The 18733-nt window shown below is 50.5% G+C and overlaps 1 protein-coding gene across 3 annotated transcripts in view; it reads left to right on the top strand.

Annotated features, from left to right (window-relative positions):
- Positions 1–383: 383 nt before the first annotated feature.
- LOC141164978 (uncharacterized) overlaps positions 384–18733 on the top strand; it is a 575086-nt gene continuing 556736 nt past the window's right edge. For all 3 annotated transcript variants that reach the window (XM_073650644.1, XM_073650641.1, XM_073650638.1), the window contains exon 1: positions 384–500. In XM_073650644.1, the coding sequence (XP_073506745.1) occupies positions 452–500 (49 nt within the window). In that variant the 5' untranslated portion in view covers positions 384–451. The remainder of the gene's footprint in view (positions 501–18733) is intronic.

Raw genomic sequence — 18733 nt, 5'->3', positions numbered from 1 at the left:
AGACCCTGGGTCTTCAAACTCCCCAACAATTACAGACCCCAGACCTGAACCCCCAACAATTACAGACCCCAGACCTGAACCCCCCCCCAACAACTACAGACCCCAAACCTGAACTCTCAACAACTACAGACCCAGACCTGAACCCCCCCAACAACTACAGACTCCAGGTCAGACACCCTCAGTCACTGTTATAAAACCCTGTTGCAGAATATTGGTGCCATTACATTTTTAGATAGGCTGTGCATGCAGCTGCCTGATCCCAGGCGCGCCCTACAGTACAGTACATCATATCATGAGCCGGAAGAGGTGAGAGGGGGGGGGGGGTGATAAAAGTCAACATGATCTAGAAGTGAACTATGAAGTCTCAGGAAGTGGAAAACCCCAGAAATCCCCATGACGTCATCAGAGGAACAGAAGGAGGCGACTATCCAGCTGCAGAGACAACCAGGCAATGGCCGCCCTCACATCGCTCCTCATCTTTCCTCTCATTATCTGCACTGGTGAGTGATTAACAATGGCTTCAATATTCAATGAAACGCTGGAATGTGCCCCCGCCCGGGGCGATAACAGGGGGCTGCTATACAGGGAGCTTCTCTACAGGGGGCTGCTGTACAGGGAGCTGCTGTACAGGGGGCTGCTCTAAAGGGGGCTGCTCTAAAGGGGGCTGCTGTACAGGGAGCTGCTATACAGGGGGCTGCTCTACAGGGAGCTGCTCTACAGGGAGCTGCTGTACAGGGAGCTGCTATACAGGGGGCTGCTATACAGGGGGCTGCTCTACAGGGAGCTGCTGTACAGGGAGCTGCTCTACAGGGAGCTGCTACACAGGGGGCTGCTGTACAGGGGGCTGCTGTACAGGGGGCTGCTCTACAGGGAGCTGCTACACAGGGGGCTGCTACACAGGGGGCTGCTCTACAGGGAGCTGCTGAACAGGGAGCTGCTGTACAGGGGGCTGCTGTACAGGGGACTTATATACAGGGAGCTGCTGTACAGGGGGCTGCTGTACAGGGGACTTATATACAGGGAGCTGCTGTACAGGGGGCTGCTACACAGGGAGCTGCTGTACAGGGAGCTGCTCTACAGGGGGCTGCTGTACAGGGAGCTGCTGTACAGGGAGCTGCTCTACAGGGGGATGCTGTACAGGGGACTGCTGTACAGGGGGTTGCTCTACAGGGAGCTGCTGAACAGGGAGCTGCTATACAGGGAGCTGCTATACAGGGGGCTGCTGTATAGGGAGCTGCTGTACAGGGAGCTGCTATACAAGGGGCTGCTCTACATGGAGCTGCTGCACAGGGGGCTGCTCTACAGGGAGCTGCTGTACAGGGGGCTGCTGTACAGGGAGCTGCTCTACAGGGGGCTGCTCTACAGGGGGCTGTTCTACAGGGGGCTGCTGTACAGGGGGCTGCTGTACAGAGGGCTGCTGTATAGGGGATTGCTGTATAGGAAGCTGCTGTATAGGGGACTGCTGTATAGGGAACTGCTATACAGGGGGCTGCTGTACAGGGAGCTGCTGTATAGGGAGCTGCTATACAGGGAGCTGCTGTGTAGGGAGCTGCTGTATAGGAAGCTGCTGTATAGGGGGCTGCTGTATAGGGGGCTGCTATACAGGGGGCTGCTGTATGGTGAGCTGCTATACAGGGAGCTGCTATACAGGGAGCTGCTATACAGGGAGCTGCTGTACAGGGGGCTGCTGTACAGGGGGCTGCTGTACAGGGGACTGCTGTATAGGGAATTGCTGTATAGGAAGCTGCTGTATAGGGAGCTGCTGTATAGAGAGCTGCTGTATAGCGAGCTGCTGTATAGGGAGCTTCTGTATAGGGGACTGCTGTATAGGGGACTGCGGTATAGGGACTGCTGTATAGGGAGCTGCTGTATAGGGGACTGCGGTATAGGGACTGCTGTATAGGGAGCTGCTGTATAGGGAGCTGCTGTATAGGGAACTGCTGTATAGGAAGCTGCGGTATAGGGGACTGCGGTATAGGAAGCTGCTGTATAGGGGACTGCTGTATAGGGAGCTGCTGTATAGGGAGCTGCTGTATAGGAATCTTCTGTATAGGGGACTGCTGTATAGGGAGCTGCTGTATAGGAAGCTTCTGTATAGGGGACTGCTGTATAGGAAGCTTCTGTATAAGGGACTGCGGTATAGGGACTGCTGTTTAGGGGACTGCTGTATAGGAAACTTCTGTATAGGGGACTGCGGTATAGGGACTACTGTTTAGGGGACTGCTGTATAGGGGACTGCTGTATAGGAAGCTGCTGTATAGGGGACTGCTGTATAGGAAGCTTCTGTATAAGGGACTGCTGTATAGGGGACTGCTGTATAGGGGACTGCGGTATAGGGACCTCTGTATAGGGGACTGCGGTATAGGGACCGCTGTATAGGAAACTGCTGTATAGGGGACTGCTATATAGGGAGCTGCTGTATAGGAAGTTGCTGTATAGGGAGCTGCTGTATAGGGGACTGCTGTATAGGAATCTTCTGTATAGGGGACTGCTGCATAGGGAGCTGCTGTATAGGGAGCTGCTGTATAGGAATCTTCTGTATAGGGGACTGCTGTATAGGGACTGCTGTTTAGGGGACTGCTGTATAGGAAGCTGCTGTATAGGGAGCTGCTATATAGGGGACTGCTGTTTAGGGGACTGCTGTATAGGGAGCTGCTGTATAGGGAGCTGCTGTATAGGGGACTGCGGTATAGGGACTGCTGTTTAGGGGACTGCTGTATAGGAAGCTTCTGTATAGGGAGCTGCTGTATAGGGGACTGCAGTATAGGGACTGCTGTTTAGGGGACTGCTGTATAGGAAGCTTCTGTATAGGGAGCTGCTGTATAGGGGACTGCGGTATAGGGACTGCTGTTTAGGGGACTGCTGTATAGGGAGCTGCTATATAGGGGACTGCTGTATAGGGAGCTGCTGTATAGGAATCTTCTGTATAGGGGACTGCTGTATAGGAATCTTCTGTATAGGGGACTGCTGTATAGGGACTGCTGTTTAGGGGACTGCTGTATAGGAAGCTTCTGAATAAGGGACTGCTGTATAGGGAGCTGCTGTATAGGGGACTGCTGTATAGGAAGCTGCTGTATAGGGGACTGCTGTATAAGGAGCTGCTGTTTAGGGGACTGCTGTATAGGAAGCTTCTGTATAAGGGACTGCTGTATAGTAAGCTGCTGTATAGGGGACTGCTGTATAGGGAGCTGCTGTATAGGGGACTGCTATATAGGGAGCTGCTGTTTAGGGGACTGCTGTATAGGAAGCTTCTGTATAAGGGACTGCTGTATAGGAAGCTTCTGTATAAGGGACTGCTGTATAGGGAGCTGCTGTTTAGGGGAATGCTGTATAGGAAGCTTCTGTATAAGGGACTGCTGTATAGGAAGCTGCTATATAGGGAGCTGCCTTATAGGGGACTGAAGTATAGGAAGCTGCTATATAGGGAGCTGCTGTATAGGGGACTGCTGTATAGGGAGCTGCTGTATAGGGGGCTGCTGTATAGGAAGCTGCTGTATAGGGGACTGCTGTATAGGGAGCTGCTGTATAGGGGGCTTCTGTATAGGAAGCTGCTGTATAGGGAGCTGCTGTATAGAAAGCTGCTGTATAGGGAGCTGCTGTATAGGGAGCTGCTGTATAGGAAGCTGCTGTATAGGGAGCTGCTGTATAGGAAGCTTCTGTATAGGGGACTGCGGTATAGGGAGCTGCTGTATAGGGAGCTGCTGTATAGGGAGCTGCTGTATAGGAAGCTGCTATATAGGGAGCTGCTGTATAGGGGACTGCTGTATAGGAAGCTGCTGTATAGGAAGCTGCTGTATAGGAAGCTTCTGTATAGGGGACTGCGGTATAGGGAGCTGCTGTATAGGGAACTGCTGTATAGGAAGCTGCTATATAGGGGACTGCTGTATAGGAAGCTGCTGTATAGGGAGCTGCTTTATAGGAAGCTGCTATATAGGGAGCTGCTGTATAGGAAGCTTCTGTATAGGGGACTGCTGTATAGGAAGCTTCTGTATAGGGAGCTACTGTATAGGAAGCTGCTATATAGGGAGCTGCTGTATAGGAAGCTTCTGTATAGGGGACTGCTGTATAGGAAGCTGCTGTATAGGGAGCTGCTGTATAGGAAGCTGCTATATAGGGAGCTGCTGTATAGGGAGCTGCTGTATAGGGACTGCGGTATAGGGACTGCTGTATAGGAAGCTGCTGTATAGGAAGCTGCTGTATAGGGGACTGCTGTATAGGGAGCTGCTGTATAGGAAGCTGCTGTATAGGGGACTGCTGTATAGGAAGCTTCTGTATAGGGGACTGCGGTATAGGGAGCTGCTGTATAGGAAGCTGCTGTATAGGGGACTGCGGTATAGGGAGCTGCTGTATAGGGGACTGCGGTATAGGGAGCTGCTGTTTAGGGAGCTGCTGTATAGGAAGCTTCTGTATAGGGGACTGCTGTATAGGAAGCTGCTATATAGGGGACTGCTGTATAGGGAGCTGCTGTATAGGGAGCTGCTGTATAGGGGACTGCGGTATAGGGAGCTGCTGTATAGGGGACTGCTGTATAGGGAGCTGCTGTATAGGGGACTGCTGTATAGGGAGCTGGGGTATAGGGAGCTGCTGTATAGGGAGCTGCTGTATAGGGAGCTGCTGTATAGGGAGCTGCTGTACAGGGAGCTGCTGTATAGGGAGCTGCTGTATAGGAAGCTGCTGTATAGGAAGCTGCTGTATAGGGGACTGCGGTATAGGGACTGCGGTATAGGGACTGCTGTATAGAGAGCTGCTGTATAGGGAACTGCTGTATAGGGGACTGCGGTATAGGGACCGCTGTATAGGGGACTGCGGTATAGGGACCGCTGTATAGGAAGCTGCTGTATAGGAAGCTGCTGTATAGGGGACTGCTGTATAGGGAGCTGCTGTATAGGAAGCTGCTGTATAGGGAGCTGCTGTATAGGGAGCTGCTGTATAGGGGGACTGGCTGTATAGGGAGCTGCTGTATAGGAAGCTGCTGTATAGGGAGCCTCTGTATAGGGGACTGCTGTATAGGGAGCTGCTGTATAGGGAGCTGCTGTATAGGGAACTGCTGTTTAGGGGACTGCTGTATAGGAATCTTCTGTATAGGGGACTGCGGTATAGGGACTGCTGTTTAGGGGACTGCTGTATAGGAAGCTTCTGTATAGGGGACCGCTGTATAGGAAGCTTCTGTATAGGGAGCTGCTGTATAGGGAGCTGCTGTATAGGGAGCTGCTGTATAGGAAGCTGCTGTATAGGGGACTGCTGTATAGGGAGCTGCTGTTTAGGGGACTGCTGTATAGGAAGCTTCTGTATAAGGGACTGCTGTATAGGAAGCTGCTATATAGGGAGCTGCTGTATAGGGGAATGAAGTATAGGAAGCTTCTGTATAGGGGACTGCTGTATAGGGAGCTTCTGTATAGGGGACTGCGGTATAGGGAGCTGCTGTTTAGGGGACTGGTGTATAGGAAGCTTCTGTATAGGGGACTGCGGTATAGGGAGCTGCTGTATAGGGAGCTGCTGTATAGGGACTGCTGTATAGGGAGCTGCTGTATAGGGAGCTGCTATATAGGAAGCTGCTGTTTAGGGGACTGCTGTATAGGAAGCTTCTGTATAGGGGACTGCTGTATAGGAATCTGCTGTATAGGGGACTGCTGTATAGGGAGCTGTTGTATAGGGAACTGCTGTATAGGAAGCTGCTATATAGGGGACTGCTGTATAGAGAGCTGCTGTATAGGAAGCTGCTGTATAGGGGACTGCGGTATAGGGAGCTGCTGTATAGGGGACTGCGGTATAGGGACTGCTGTATAGGGAGCTGCTGTTTAGGGGACTGCTGTATAGGGAGCTGCTGTATAGGGAGCTGCTGTATAGGGGACTGCTGTATAGGGGACTGCTGTATAGGGAGCTGCTGTATAGGGAGCTGCTGTATAGGGGACTGCTGTATAGGGAGCTGCTGTATAGGGGACTGCTGTATAGGGAGCTGCTGTATAGGGAGCTGCTGTATAGGGAGCTGCTGTATAGGGGACTGCTGTATAGGGAGCTGCTGTATAGGGGACTGCTGTATAGGGAGCTGCTGTATAGGAAGCTGCTGTACAGGGAGCTGCTGTGTAGGGAGCTGCTGTATAGGGAGCTGCTGTATAGGGATCTGCTGTATAGGGGACTGCTGTATAGGGAGCTGCTGTATAGGGGACTGCTGTATAGGAAGCTGCTGTATAGGGAGCTGCTGTATAGGGGACTGCTGTATAGGAAGCTGCTGTATAGGGGACTGCTGTATAGGAAGCTTCTGTATAGGGGACTGCGGTATAGGGACTGCTGTATAGGGAGGTGCTGTATAGGGAGCTTCTGTATAGGGGACTGCGGTATAGGGAGCTGCTGTTTAGGGGACTGGTGTATAGGAAGCTTCTGTATAGGGGACTGCGGTATAGGGAGCTGCTGTATAGGGAGCTGCTGTATAGGGACTGCTGTATAGGGAGCTGCTGTATAGGGACTGCTGTATAGGGAGCTGCTGTATAGGGGACTGCTGTATAGGGAGCTGCTATATAGGAAGCTGCTGTTTAGGGGACTGCTGTATAGGAAGCTTCTGTATAGGGGACTGCTGTATAGGAATCTGCTGTATAGGGGACTGCTGTATAGAGAGCTGCTGTATAGGAAGCTTCTGTATAGGGGACTGCTGTATAGGAATCTGCTGTATAGGGGACTGCGGTATAGGGAGCTGCTGTATAGGGGACTGCGGTATAGGGACTGCTGTATAGGGAGCTGCTGTTTAGGGGACTGCTGTATAGGGAGCTGCTGTATAGGGAGCTGCTGTATAGGGGACTGCTGTATAGGGGACTGCTGTATAGGGAGCTGCTGTATAGGGAGCTGCTGTATAGGGGACTGCTGTATAGGGAGCTGCTGTATAGGGGACTGCTGTATAGGGAGCTGCTGTATAGGGAGCTGCTGTATAGGGAGCTGCTGTATAGGGAGCTGCTGTATAGGGGACTGCTGTATAGGGAGCTGCTGTATAGGGGACTGCTGTATAGGGAGCTGCTGTATAGGAAGCTGCTGTACAGGGAGCTGCTGTGTAGGGAGCTGCTGTATAGGGAGCTGCTGTATAGGGATCTGCTGTATAGGGGACTGCTGTATAGGGAGCTGCTGTATAGGGGACTGCTGTATAGGAAGCTGCTGTATAGGGAGCTGCTGTATAGGGGACTGCTGTATAGGAAGCTGCTGTATAGGGGACTGCGGTATAGGGACTGCTGTATAGGGAGGTGCTGTATAGGGAGCTGCTGTATAGGGAGCTGCTGTATAGGGAGCCTCTGTATAGGGGACTGCTGTATAGGGAGCTGCTGTATAGGGAGCTGCTGTATAGGGAACTGCTGTTTAGGGGACTGCTGTATAGGAAGCTGCTGTATAGGGAGCTGCTGTATAGGGGACTTCTGTATAGGAAGCTGCTGTATAGGGAGCTGCTGTATAGGAAGCTGCTATATAGGGAGCTGCTGTATAGGAAGCTTCTGTATAGGGGACTGCGGTATAGGGACTGCTGTATAGGAAGCTGCTGTATAGGAAGCTGCTGTATAGGGGACTGCTGTATAGGGAGCTGCTGTATAGGAAGCTTCTGTATAGGGGACTGCGGTATAGGGACTGCTGTATAGGGAGCTGCTGTATAGGGAGCTGCTGTATAGGAAGCTGCTGTATAGGAAGCTGCTGTATAGGGAGCTGCTGTATAGGGAGCTGCTGTATATGGGACTGGCTGTATAGGGAGCTGCTGTATAGCGAGCCTCTGTATAGGGGACTGCTGTATAGGGAGCTGCTGTATAGGAAGCTGCTATATAGGGAGCTGCTGTATAGGGGACTGCTGTATAGGGAGCTGCTGTATAGGGAGCTGCTGTATAGGAAGCTGCTATATAGGGAGCTGCTGTATAGGAAGCTTCTGTATAGGGGACTGCGGTATAGGGACTGCTGTATAGGAAGCTGCTGTATAGTAAGCTGCTGTATAGGGGACTGCTGTATAGGGAGCTGCTGTATAGGAAGCTTCTGTATAGGGGACTGCGGTATAGGGAGCTGCTGTATAGGAAGCTGCTGTATAGGGGACTGCGGTATAGGGAGCTGCTGTATAGGGGACTGCGGTATAGGGAGCTGCTGTTTAGGGAGCTGCTGTATAGGAAGCTTCTGTATAGGGGACTGCTGTATAGGGAGCTGCTGTATAGGGGACTGCGGTATAGGGAGCTGCTGTATAGGGAGCTGCTGTATAGGGGACTGCTGTATAGGTGACTGCTGTATAGGGAGCTGCTGTATAGGGGACTGCGGTATAGGGGACTGCTGTATAGGGAGCTGGGGTATAGGGAGCTGCTGTATAGGAAGCTTCTGTATAGGGGACTACGGTATAGGGAGCTGCTGTATAGGGGACTGCGGTATAGGGAGCTGCTGTATAGGGGACTGCGGTATAGGGAGCTGCTGTTTAGGGAGCTGCTGTTTAGGAAGCTGCTGTATAGGAAGCTTCTGTATAGGGGACTGCTGTATAGGAAGCTGCTATATAGGGGACTGCTGTATAGGGAGCTGCTGTATAGGGGACTGCGGTATAGGGAGCTGCTGTATAGGGAGCTGCTGTATAGGGGACTGCTGTATAGGGGACTGCTGTATAGGGAGCTGCTGTATAGGGGACTGTGGTATAGGGGACTGCTGTATAGGGAGCTGGGGTATAGGGAGCTGCTGTATAGGGGACTGCTGTATAGGGAGCTGCTGTATAGGGAGCTGCTGTACAGGGAGCTGCTGTATAGGAAGCTGCTGTATAGGGGACTGCGGTATAGGGGACTGCGGTATAGGGACTGCGGTATAGGGACTGCTGTATAGGGGACTGCTGTATAGAGAGCTGCTGTATAGGGAACTGCTGTATAGGGGACTGCGGTATAGGGACCGCTGTATAGGGGACTGCGGTATAGGGACCGCTGTATAGGAAGCTGCTGTATAGGAAGCTGCTGTATAGGGGACTGCTGTATAGGGAGCTGCTGTATAGGAAGCTGCTGTATAGGGAGCTGCTGTATAGGGAGCTGCTGTATAGGGTACTGGCTGTATAGGGAGCTGCTGTATAGGAAGCTGCTGTATAGGGAGCCTCTGTATAGGGGACTGCTGTATAGGGAGCTGCTGTATAGGGAGCTGCTGTATAGGGAACTGCTGTTTAGGGGACTGCTGTATAGGAATCTTCTGTATAGGGGACTGCGGTATAGGGACTGCTGTTTAGGGGACTGCTGTATAGGAAGCTTCTGTATAGGGGACTGCTGTATAGGAATCTTCTGTATAGGGGACTGCGGTATATCGACTGCTGTTTAGGGGACTGCTGTATAGGGAGCTGCTGTATAGGAAGCTGCTGTATAGGGGACTGCTGTATAGGGAGCTGCTGTTTAGGGGACTGCTGTATAGGAAGCTTCTGTATAAGGGACTGCTGTATAGGAAGCTGCTATATAGGGAGCTGCTGTATAGGGGACTGAAGTATAGGAAGCTTCTGTATAGGGGACTGCTGTATAGGGAGCTTCTATATAGGGGACTGCGGTATAGGGAGCTGCTGTTTAGGGGACTGGTGTATAGGAAGCTTCTGTATAGGGGACTGCGGTATAGGGAGCTGCTGTATAGGGAGCTGCTGTATAGGGACTGCTGTATAGGCAGCTGCTGTATAGGGAGCTGCTATATAGGAAGCTGCTGTTTAGGGGACTGCTGTATAGGAAGCTTCTGTATAGGGGACTGCTGTATAGGAATCTGCTGTATAGGGGACTGCTGTATAGGGAGCTGCTGTATAGGGAACTGCTGTATAGGAATCTGCTATATAGGGGACTGCTGTATAGAGAGCTGCTGTATAGGAAGCTGCTGTATAGGGGACTGCGGTATAGGGAGCTGCTGTATAGGGGACTGCGGTATAGGGACTGCTGTATAGGGAGCTGCTGTTTAGGGGACTGCTGTATAGGGAGCTGCTGTATAGGGAGCTGCTGTATAGGGGACTGCTGTATAGGGGACTGCTGTATAGGGAGCTGCTGTATAAGGAGCTGCTGTATAGGGGACTGCTGTATAGGGAGCTGCTGTATAGGGGACTGCTGTATAGGGAGCTGCTGTATAGGGAGCTGCTGTATAGGGAGCTGCTGTATAGGGGACTGCTGTATAGGGAGCTGCTGTATAGGGAGCTGCTGTATAGGAAGCTGCTGTACAGGGAGCTGCTGTGTAGGGAGCTGCTGTATAGGGAGCTGCTGTATAGGGATCTGCTGTATAGGGGACTGCTGTATAGGGAGCTGCTGTATAGGGGACTGCTGTATAGGAAGCTGCTGTATAGGGAGCTGCTGTATAGGGGACTGCTGTATAGGAAGCTGCTGTATAGGGGACTGCTGTATAGGAAGCTTCTGTATAGGGGACTGCGGTATAGGGACTGCTGTATAGGGAGGTGCTGTATAGGGAGCTGCTGTATAGGGAGCTGCTGTATAGGGAGCCTCTGTATAGGGGACTGCTGTATAGGGAGCTGCTGTATAGGGAGCTGCTGTATAGGGAACTGCTGTTTGGGGGACTGCTGTTTGGGAATCTTCTGTATAGGGGACTGCGGTATAGGGACTGCTGTTTAGGGGACTGCTGTATAGGAAGCTTCTGTATAGGGGACTGCTGTATAGGAAGCTGCTGTATAGGGAGCTGCTGTATAGGGGACTGCTGTATAGGAAGCTGCTGTATAGGGGACTGCTGTATAGGGAGCTGCTGTTTATGGGACTGCTGTATAGGAAGCTTCTGTATAAGGGACTGCTGTATAGGAAGCTGCTGTATAGGGAGCTGCTGTATAGGAAGCTGCTATATAGGGAGCTGCTGTATAGGGGACTGAAGTATAAGAAGCTTCTGTATAGGGGACTGCTGTATAGGGAGCTGCTGTATAGGAAGCTTCTGTATAGGGGACTGCGGTATAGGGATCTGCTGTTTATAGGGGACTGCGGTATAGGGAGCTGCTGTATAGGGAGCTGCTGTATAGGAAGCTGCTATATAGGGAGCTGCTGTTTAGGGGACTGCTGTATAGGAAGCTTCTGTATAGGGGACTGCTGTATAGGAAGCTGCTGTATAGGGGACTGCTGTATAGGGAGCTGCTGTATAGGGGACTGCTGTATAGGAAGCTTCTGTATAGGGGACTGCGGTATAGGGAGCTGCTGTTTAGGGGACTGCTGTATAGGAAGCTGCTGTATAGGGAGCTGCTGTATAGGGGACTGCTGTATAGGAAGCTGCTATATAGGGGACTGCTGTATAGGGAGCTGCTGTATAGGGGACTGCTGTATAGGGAGCTGCTGTATAGGGAGCTGCTGTATAGGGGACTGCTGTATAGGGAGCTGCTGTATAGGGGACTGCTGTATAGGGAGCTGCTGTATAGGGGACTGCTGTATAGGGAGCTGCTGTATAGGAAGCTGCTGTACAGGGAGCTGCTGTATAGGGAGCTGCTGTATAGGGAGCTGCTGTATAGGTATCTGCTGTATAGGGGACTGCTGTATAGGAAGCTGCTGTATAGGGAGCTGCTGTATAGGGGACTGCTGTATAGAAAGCTGCTGTATAGGGAGCTGCTGTATAGGGGACTGCTGTATAGGAAGCTGCTGTATAGGGGACTGCTGTATAGGAAGCTTCTGTATAGGGGACTGCGGTATAGGGAGCTGCTGTATAGGGGACTGCTGTATAGGAAGCTTCTGTATAGGGGACTGCTGTATAGGAAGCTGCTATATAGGGGACTGCTGTATAGGGAGCTGCTGTATAGGAAGCTGCTGTATAGGGGACTGCGGTATAGGGAGCTGCTGTATAGGGGACTGCGGTATAGGGACTGCTGTATAGGGAGCTGCTGTTTAGGGGACTGCAGTATAGGAAGCTTCTGTATAGGGGACTGCTGTATAGGAAGCTGCTATATAGGGGACTGCTGTATAGGGAGCTGCTGTATAGGGGACTGCGGTATAGGGAGCTGCTGTATAGGGGACTGCTGTATAGGGAGCTGATGTATAGGGGACTGCTGTATAGGGAGCTGCTGTATAGGGAGCTGCTGTATAGGGGACTGCTGTATAGGGAGCTGCTGTATAGGGGACTGCTGTATAGGGAGCTGCTGTATAGTGGACTGCTGTATAGGAAGCTGCTGTACAGGGAGCTGCTGTGTAGAGAGCTGCTGTATAGGGAGCTGCTGTATAGGGAGCTGCTGTATAGGGATCTGCTGTATAGGGGACTGCTGTATAGGGGACTGCTGTATAGGAAGCTGCTGTATAGGGAGCTGCTGTATAGGGGACTGCTGTATAGGAAGCTGCTGTATAGGGAGCTGCTGTATAGGGGACTGCTGTATAGGAAGCTGCTGTATAGGAAGCTGCTGTATAGGGGACTGCTGTATAGGGAGCTGCTCTATAGGGGACTGCTGTATAGGAAGCTTCTGTATAGGGGACTGCGGTATAGGGACTGCTGTATAGGGAGCTGCTGTATAGGGAGCTGCTGTATAGGGGACTGCTGTATAGGAAGCTTCTGTATAGGGGACTGCTGTATAGGAAGCTGCTATATAGGGGACTGCTGTATAGAGATCTGCTGTATAGGAAGCTGCTGTATACGGGACTGCTGTATAGGAAGCTGCTGTATAGGGGACTGCTGTATAGGGAGCTGCTGTATAGGGGACTGCTGTATAGGGAGCTGCTTTATAGGATGCTGCTGTATAGGGGACTGCTGTATAGGAAGCTGCTATATAGGGGACTGTTGTATAGGGAGCTGCTGTATAGGGGACTGCTATACAGGGAGCTGCTGTATAGGAAGCTTCTGTATAGGGGACTGCTGTATAGGAAGCTGCTATATAGGGGACTGCTGTATAGGAAGCTGCTGTATAGGGGACTGCTGTATAGGGAGCTGCTGTATAGGGAGCTGCTGTATAGGGGACTGCTGTATAGGAAGCTTCTGTATAGGGGACTGCTGTATAGGAAGCTGCTATATAGGGGACTGCTGTATAGGGAGCTGCTGTATAGGGGACTGCTGTATAGGAAGCTTCTGTATAGGGGACTGCTGTATAGGAAGCTGCTATATAGGGGACTGCTGTATAGGAAGCTGCTGTATAGGGAGCTGCTGTATAGGGGACTGCTGTATAGGGGACTGCGGCTTTTATCCTTTTTCAGCTGTGGTATGATCAGATACCCTGGACCCTCGCTAGTGATTTTGCTGCAGAATTCTGTAGATAATGTGCTCCCACCTACACAGAATGGAGAGATCTGTAATTTGTATCTCAGGTCTCTTCACCTGTGAGAGACAGAATCTTAAAAAAATCCAGAAAATCCCATTGTAGGATGTTACATCATTAATCTGCATTTTATTCCATGAAATAAGTATTTGATACAATAGAAAAACAGAACTTAATATTTGGTCCAGAAACCTTTGTTACAATTACAGAGGTCAGACGTTTCCTGTAGATCTTGACCAGGTTTACACACACTGCAGCAGGGATTTTGGCCCCCTCCTCCATACAGATCTTCACCACGTTTGCACACACTGCAGCAGGGATTTTGGCCCCCTCCTCCATACAGATCTTCTCCAGATCTTTCAGATTTCGGGGCTGTCGCTAGGCAACATTGAGTTTCAGCTCCCTCCAGAGGTTTTCTATTGGGTTCAGGTCTGGAGACCGGCTAGGCCACTCCATGACCTTGAAATGCTTCTTATTGAGCCACTCCTTAGTTTCCCTGTCTGTGTGTTTCGGGTCATTGTCATGCTGGAAGATCCAGCAACGACCCATCTTCAATACTCTTACTGAGGCAAGGAGGTTGTTGGCCAAAATCTCACGATACATGACGCCATCCATCTTCTCTTCAATACGGCGCAGTCGTCCTGTACCCTTTTCAGAAAAGCACCCCCAAAGTATGATGTTTCCCCCACCATGCTTCACGGTTGGGACGGTGTTCTTGGGGTTGTACTCATCCTTCTTCTTCCTCCAAACACAGTGAGTGGAGTTGATACCAAAAAGTTCTATTTTGGTCTCATCTGACCACATGACCTTCTCCAATGCCTCCTTTGGATCATCCAGATGGTCATTGGCAAACTTCAAACAGGCCTGGACATGTGCTGGCGTGAACAGGGGGACTGTGAGGACCCTTGGTCTTCCGTGTGCGTAACGCTACTCAGACAACACAGGGAGAGGGCAAAACAGCGTGGCAATACTTTATTGAATCACAAAACGGACAGTAAACACACAGAATAGTCCCAGCAAATACACAAGATGGTACAACATTGCAGTCTCAGCTTCCGTCTCCACCCGCCTGGGATAGAACAGCTGCGACTTTGGAGACTTCCAGGGCCGACTACCTCAACCAGTGACCCCCCCGCTTCTGGCGGGCCCCCAGATAGAAGGGAGCGGCAAGCTTAGGAAGCTAGCAGTCCATCGAGGTACAAGGCTAGGAGACCGAGGGTCCCAACCTGGCCTCACCAAGAGTTTCCATGGGGCCAGATAACCGGTTGGTCCCAATCTGGCTTCTCCAAATGTCTCTGTGGGTTGCAGGTGACCGGAGGGTCCCTCCTGGCAACCACAAGCAACATATCCATAGTCTATCTGATGGTCAATGGAGCAGATCCGTATCTTTACAGTCAGGGCCGATACCCTTAGACTAGAATCAATTAGAATACAAATCTGTGTCTCTTTGGGTAATGCCATGCAATCCATCTGCTGTCCTGAAGGATGTCTCTCATTCTCCTTGTAAAGTATTTCTGACTCTCTGATTATCTGTCCCAAATCTCACTGCTACAGAAGCACATGTCCTTTTTAAGTACACATCCACAGGTCAAGGGTCATTAGTCACATGTCAGAGGTAAAAGTGCAGGACTCACCTATCATTGTTTTAGCTAATCTATTTACATAGTTGGTATCACAGGGGCTGTTGTAAATAAACCTCTAGCTGACTTTTAGTACAATTTGTCATTAGCATAGTAAACATGATTGTTTCCGAAGGAATAGAATTCAACATTCAGGGTTATACAAATACTGGTCTGTTCTTATTGACCAGACACAAATACACAAAGACAATAGGGTATTTCTCTTGGATTAACGAATATAAATATCTGGCTTATTAAGATTTTAGGCTGTATCGTCACAGGGACCTTGTGTGCCCTGCAGGATTTTAATCCATGACGGTGTAGTGTGTTACTAATGGTAATGTTTGAGACTATCGTCCCAGCTCTCTCCAGGTCATTGACCGGGTCCTCCTGTGTAGTTCTGGGCTTATTTCTACATTTCTGGCTTTTTTTCAGTCAAGATGGGGTGCAGAGTGGACTTTAATTAAAAAAACAAACAAATGAACTTTTTAGAATTTACCAAATGGCTGCAATAAAACAAAGAGTGAAACATTTAAAAGGGTCTGAATACTTTCTGTACCCTCTGTATTTAAAGGGAACCTGACCGCAAATACATGCTGCCCGATCCACGCTGCATGGTTCCAGCCAGGCATGGTTAATGCTGCGGACTTTCCCTGAACCCAGATACGGTGTATCCATCCATTGGTGGTTTTGCTGTTGAAGGGACAATATTGCATTTACATTTGTGTCTTGCGAGGTCTGGATTGGAGACGTATAGTGTTGAGCGAGCACTAAAATGCTCGGGCGCTTGAAGCTCGGGCCGAGCTCACTGTGATACTCGGGTGCTCGACCCGAGCAACGAGCCCAATGTTAGTCTATGGGAGACCCGAGCATTTTTGCGGCGGCACCCCCGGCAGTCTGTAGAAAGCCTAAAAAGTGCCCAAAACGATAGTGACAGTGCTCAAATGACATGGGGACAGCATGGGGATCGCGCCAAGAAGCATTTCTGACCCCCAGGTCACTGCTGTCAACAACGTGGTCAGAGGTATTAAGCCACTTTTACGGGGTGTAAGGCAGCGCTAGTCATCATAGCACACATGCAATGTCTTTCCGCTTTTTCCACAATGCAGCAGTTTATTATTTATCATAAACCGCTTATCACACCGTCCATCTTAGTATATCACCGGCATATTACACACATAACATTCGGGAGCCTTTCCAGCGACAGACACGTCCACTCGGCTCCAGTTACAGCCCTCAGCTAGACAACAACATAAGTGTCCATATAACGCAGTGTTTTTTACCTTTGGTGGGTTTTAGCTGCTTCAGGTTTAGTCTGCCACCACTGTGGCTTTTAGGCTTCCCAGGTGGGGGTCTCCAGCCCTCGTACCATCCAAGGCTACTGGTATGCTTACACCGCCAACATCCAGCCTTTGCCTTTCAGGCTTCTATAGGCCTCACTAGGCCTCACACTCTAGCGGCGTCCCACACAGGAACAGGCCTCAGGCCTTACACACACCTGTCTCAAGACTACCAGGGTTTATATCCTGTAGTACACACTCACAGGACCTGTGCTGATGTCACAGTCATGTGATCAGACATGCTGTGCATACAGGACCTGCACTATGTCACAGTCATGTGACCAGTCACCTGAGGAGGAAGGTACATGGTCAAGCAAAACACATCCTGGACCATTACCGTAATGCCAAGCAAGCCACTGCATTACAGGTGTCACAAGAAAATGTTCAAAAGCAAAACGGAAACTGCTTTCCTGTGAAATATGTTAAGGAACTTCCTTTCCAGGGTTAAAGACTTGTGTATAAGGTAAAATAAATAACCACAAACAAAAATACTCCTCCACACCTTGGGCTATGTTCACAAGTAGCATTTTTTATGCGTTTTTGCACTTTTGCATTGCTTTCAACCGTGACAAATGCATTCACCGGGAAATGTCATTGTAACATTTTACAACCTTATCTGGCCATGTGCTGTGTGACACATGCATACAGTGCTGAAAAGACATGGGAACAGCATGAGGAAGACCCCTGGAAGCATCTCTGACACCCAGGTCACTGCCTAAAAGTGTGCCCATCAGAAGTGATCCTTGCCGCATCAGAAGATGCCGACTTGCAACTATCCCCGTGCAAGTCCTTGTCCCAGGGCAGTGTTCAATTGTACCTCCCCCATTCCTTGCAATGCAAGCGCAAGTATGCAGCCTGCCACCCACTCACCCCCAGGCTGCAATACCATACTGCTAGCTTGCTTAGGCATGTGGAGACAGACGCTGGCCACCATGTCATGGCTGCGTCGGCGGCCTGGTATCCATACTCAGTCCCCAGCCGCCCGGCGGCTGGGTGTCCACACACGGTCCCCAGCCGCCTGGGGGCGGCCGGGTGTCCATAAACGGTCCCCAGCCGTCCCTATTTCTTCGCTGAACTTCCCCCACACTTTCTTAGCCTGACCTGCTTTAGGGCAGTATTGGACGAGCCCATCAGAGAACCAGACTCCTCCGGTGGGCCCTGGCTTCTCCATCAGGGGAGTTGAGAGTGCTAAGGGGAGGAGCATGATGATGATAGAAGTTAGCATGCGCTTTGTTTTCTTGGAATGCAAGCGTAAGTGTGCAGCCTGCCACCCACCCACCCCCAGCTGCAATACCATACTGCTAGCTTGCTTGCACTTCAAATTAGGCCTTTTAGGCATGTGGAGGCGGAATCTGGCCACCACGTCATGGCTGCGTCGGCGGCTTGGTATCCATACTCAGTCCCCAGCCGCCCGGGGGCCGGGTGTCCACGCTCAGTCCCCAGCCGCCAGGGGGCGGCCGGGTGTCCATACTCGGTCCCCAGCCGCCCCTATTTGAAGGACAGCCTAGCCACAAACACGTGGACAAGTGAATGTGGCCAGGGATGGTCCATCTCACTGACGCCTTCACACTGGGTTAATATTGTGGAAGCCGGGACACAGTTGGACACTGGGATGCAACAGCAGCAGTGGTCGGCCTCCTACACAATGAGTAAATTATTCATGATCATGAGGCCATCCATCTCCTTAGCTTTCTGTTCCTTGGAATGCAAGCGCATGTATGTAGTAGCGGCTAGGCCTGTGGTGGTCAGCGTTTTGGCGCATATCCTACCTCCTCCGAGGATTGCTGGATGTTTTCCTGCTACTATCCCAGTTCTATGACTCCCGTTAAAACAAAGCTTCAGGTGATGAATGATGGATGAGGTGGTGGCAAAGGAGAGCAGGAGGAACAGGGACCATTCACATCAATATCAGGCCAGTCAACCACACATGTCTTGTAGGATATGTTTCTGTACCAAAAGGAGCGGTTCGGCTACACAGTTATAGGGCATACAGTGAATGCAATGCCTACCCAAAATTTCAAGGCACTCCAATGCCTCTTGGAAGTGATATGGAGGTCAGAGGGCCTTAACTAAACCGTTTTTTCCATTTATAGCAACTGGGTCTCCTGTGCACTGTTGGCCTAAGCAGTGAATGGAAGGCTTTCCAAAAATTATGAGGAACTGCAATGGCCCTTGAAACAGACGTGGATTACAGCGTACTAAAAACCTTCTTCCCAATGCCTATGCATTGAAAAGCAAAAGCTGACTAAAATTAGGAGGAAATGCAATGCCCGTTGGAAGAGTCATGGAGGTTAGAGTTAATTAAAAACAACATTTAAATGCCCCTTGGAAGAGCTGTGGAGTTCAGAATGGTTTAACAAGACGGTTTTAATGCCCCTTGGAAAAGTGGTGGAGGTCACAGTAGCTTAACAAGACGGTTTTAATGCCCCTTGGAAGAGACGTCGAGGTCACAGTAGCTTAACAAGACGGTTTTAATGCCCCTCAGTAGAGACGTGGAGGTCCCAGTAGCTTAACAAGATGGTTTTAATGCCCCTCGGAAGAGACGTGGAGGTCCCAGTAGCTAAACAAGACTGTTTTAATGCCCCTTGAAAAAGTGGTGGAGGTCACAGTAGCTTAACAAGACG

Source organism: Phyllobates terribilis, unplaced genomic scaffold (genome assembly GCF_046119375.1).
Source record: "Phyllobates terribilis strain yellow unplaced genomic scaffold, ASM4611937v1 Scaffold_1__5_contigs__length_1240528914, whole genome shotgun sequence".
Classification (NCBI taxonomy): Eukaryota; Metazoa; Chordata; class Amphibia; order Anura; family Dendrobatidae; genus Phyllobates; species Phyllobates terribilis.
The sequence above is the reverse complement of the archived record's forward strand: the minus strand, read 5'-3'. Positions and strand labels throughout refer to the sequence as shown.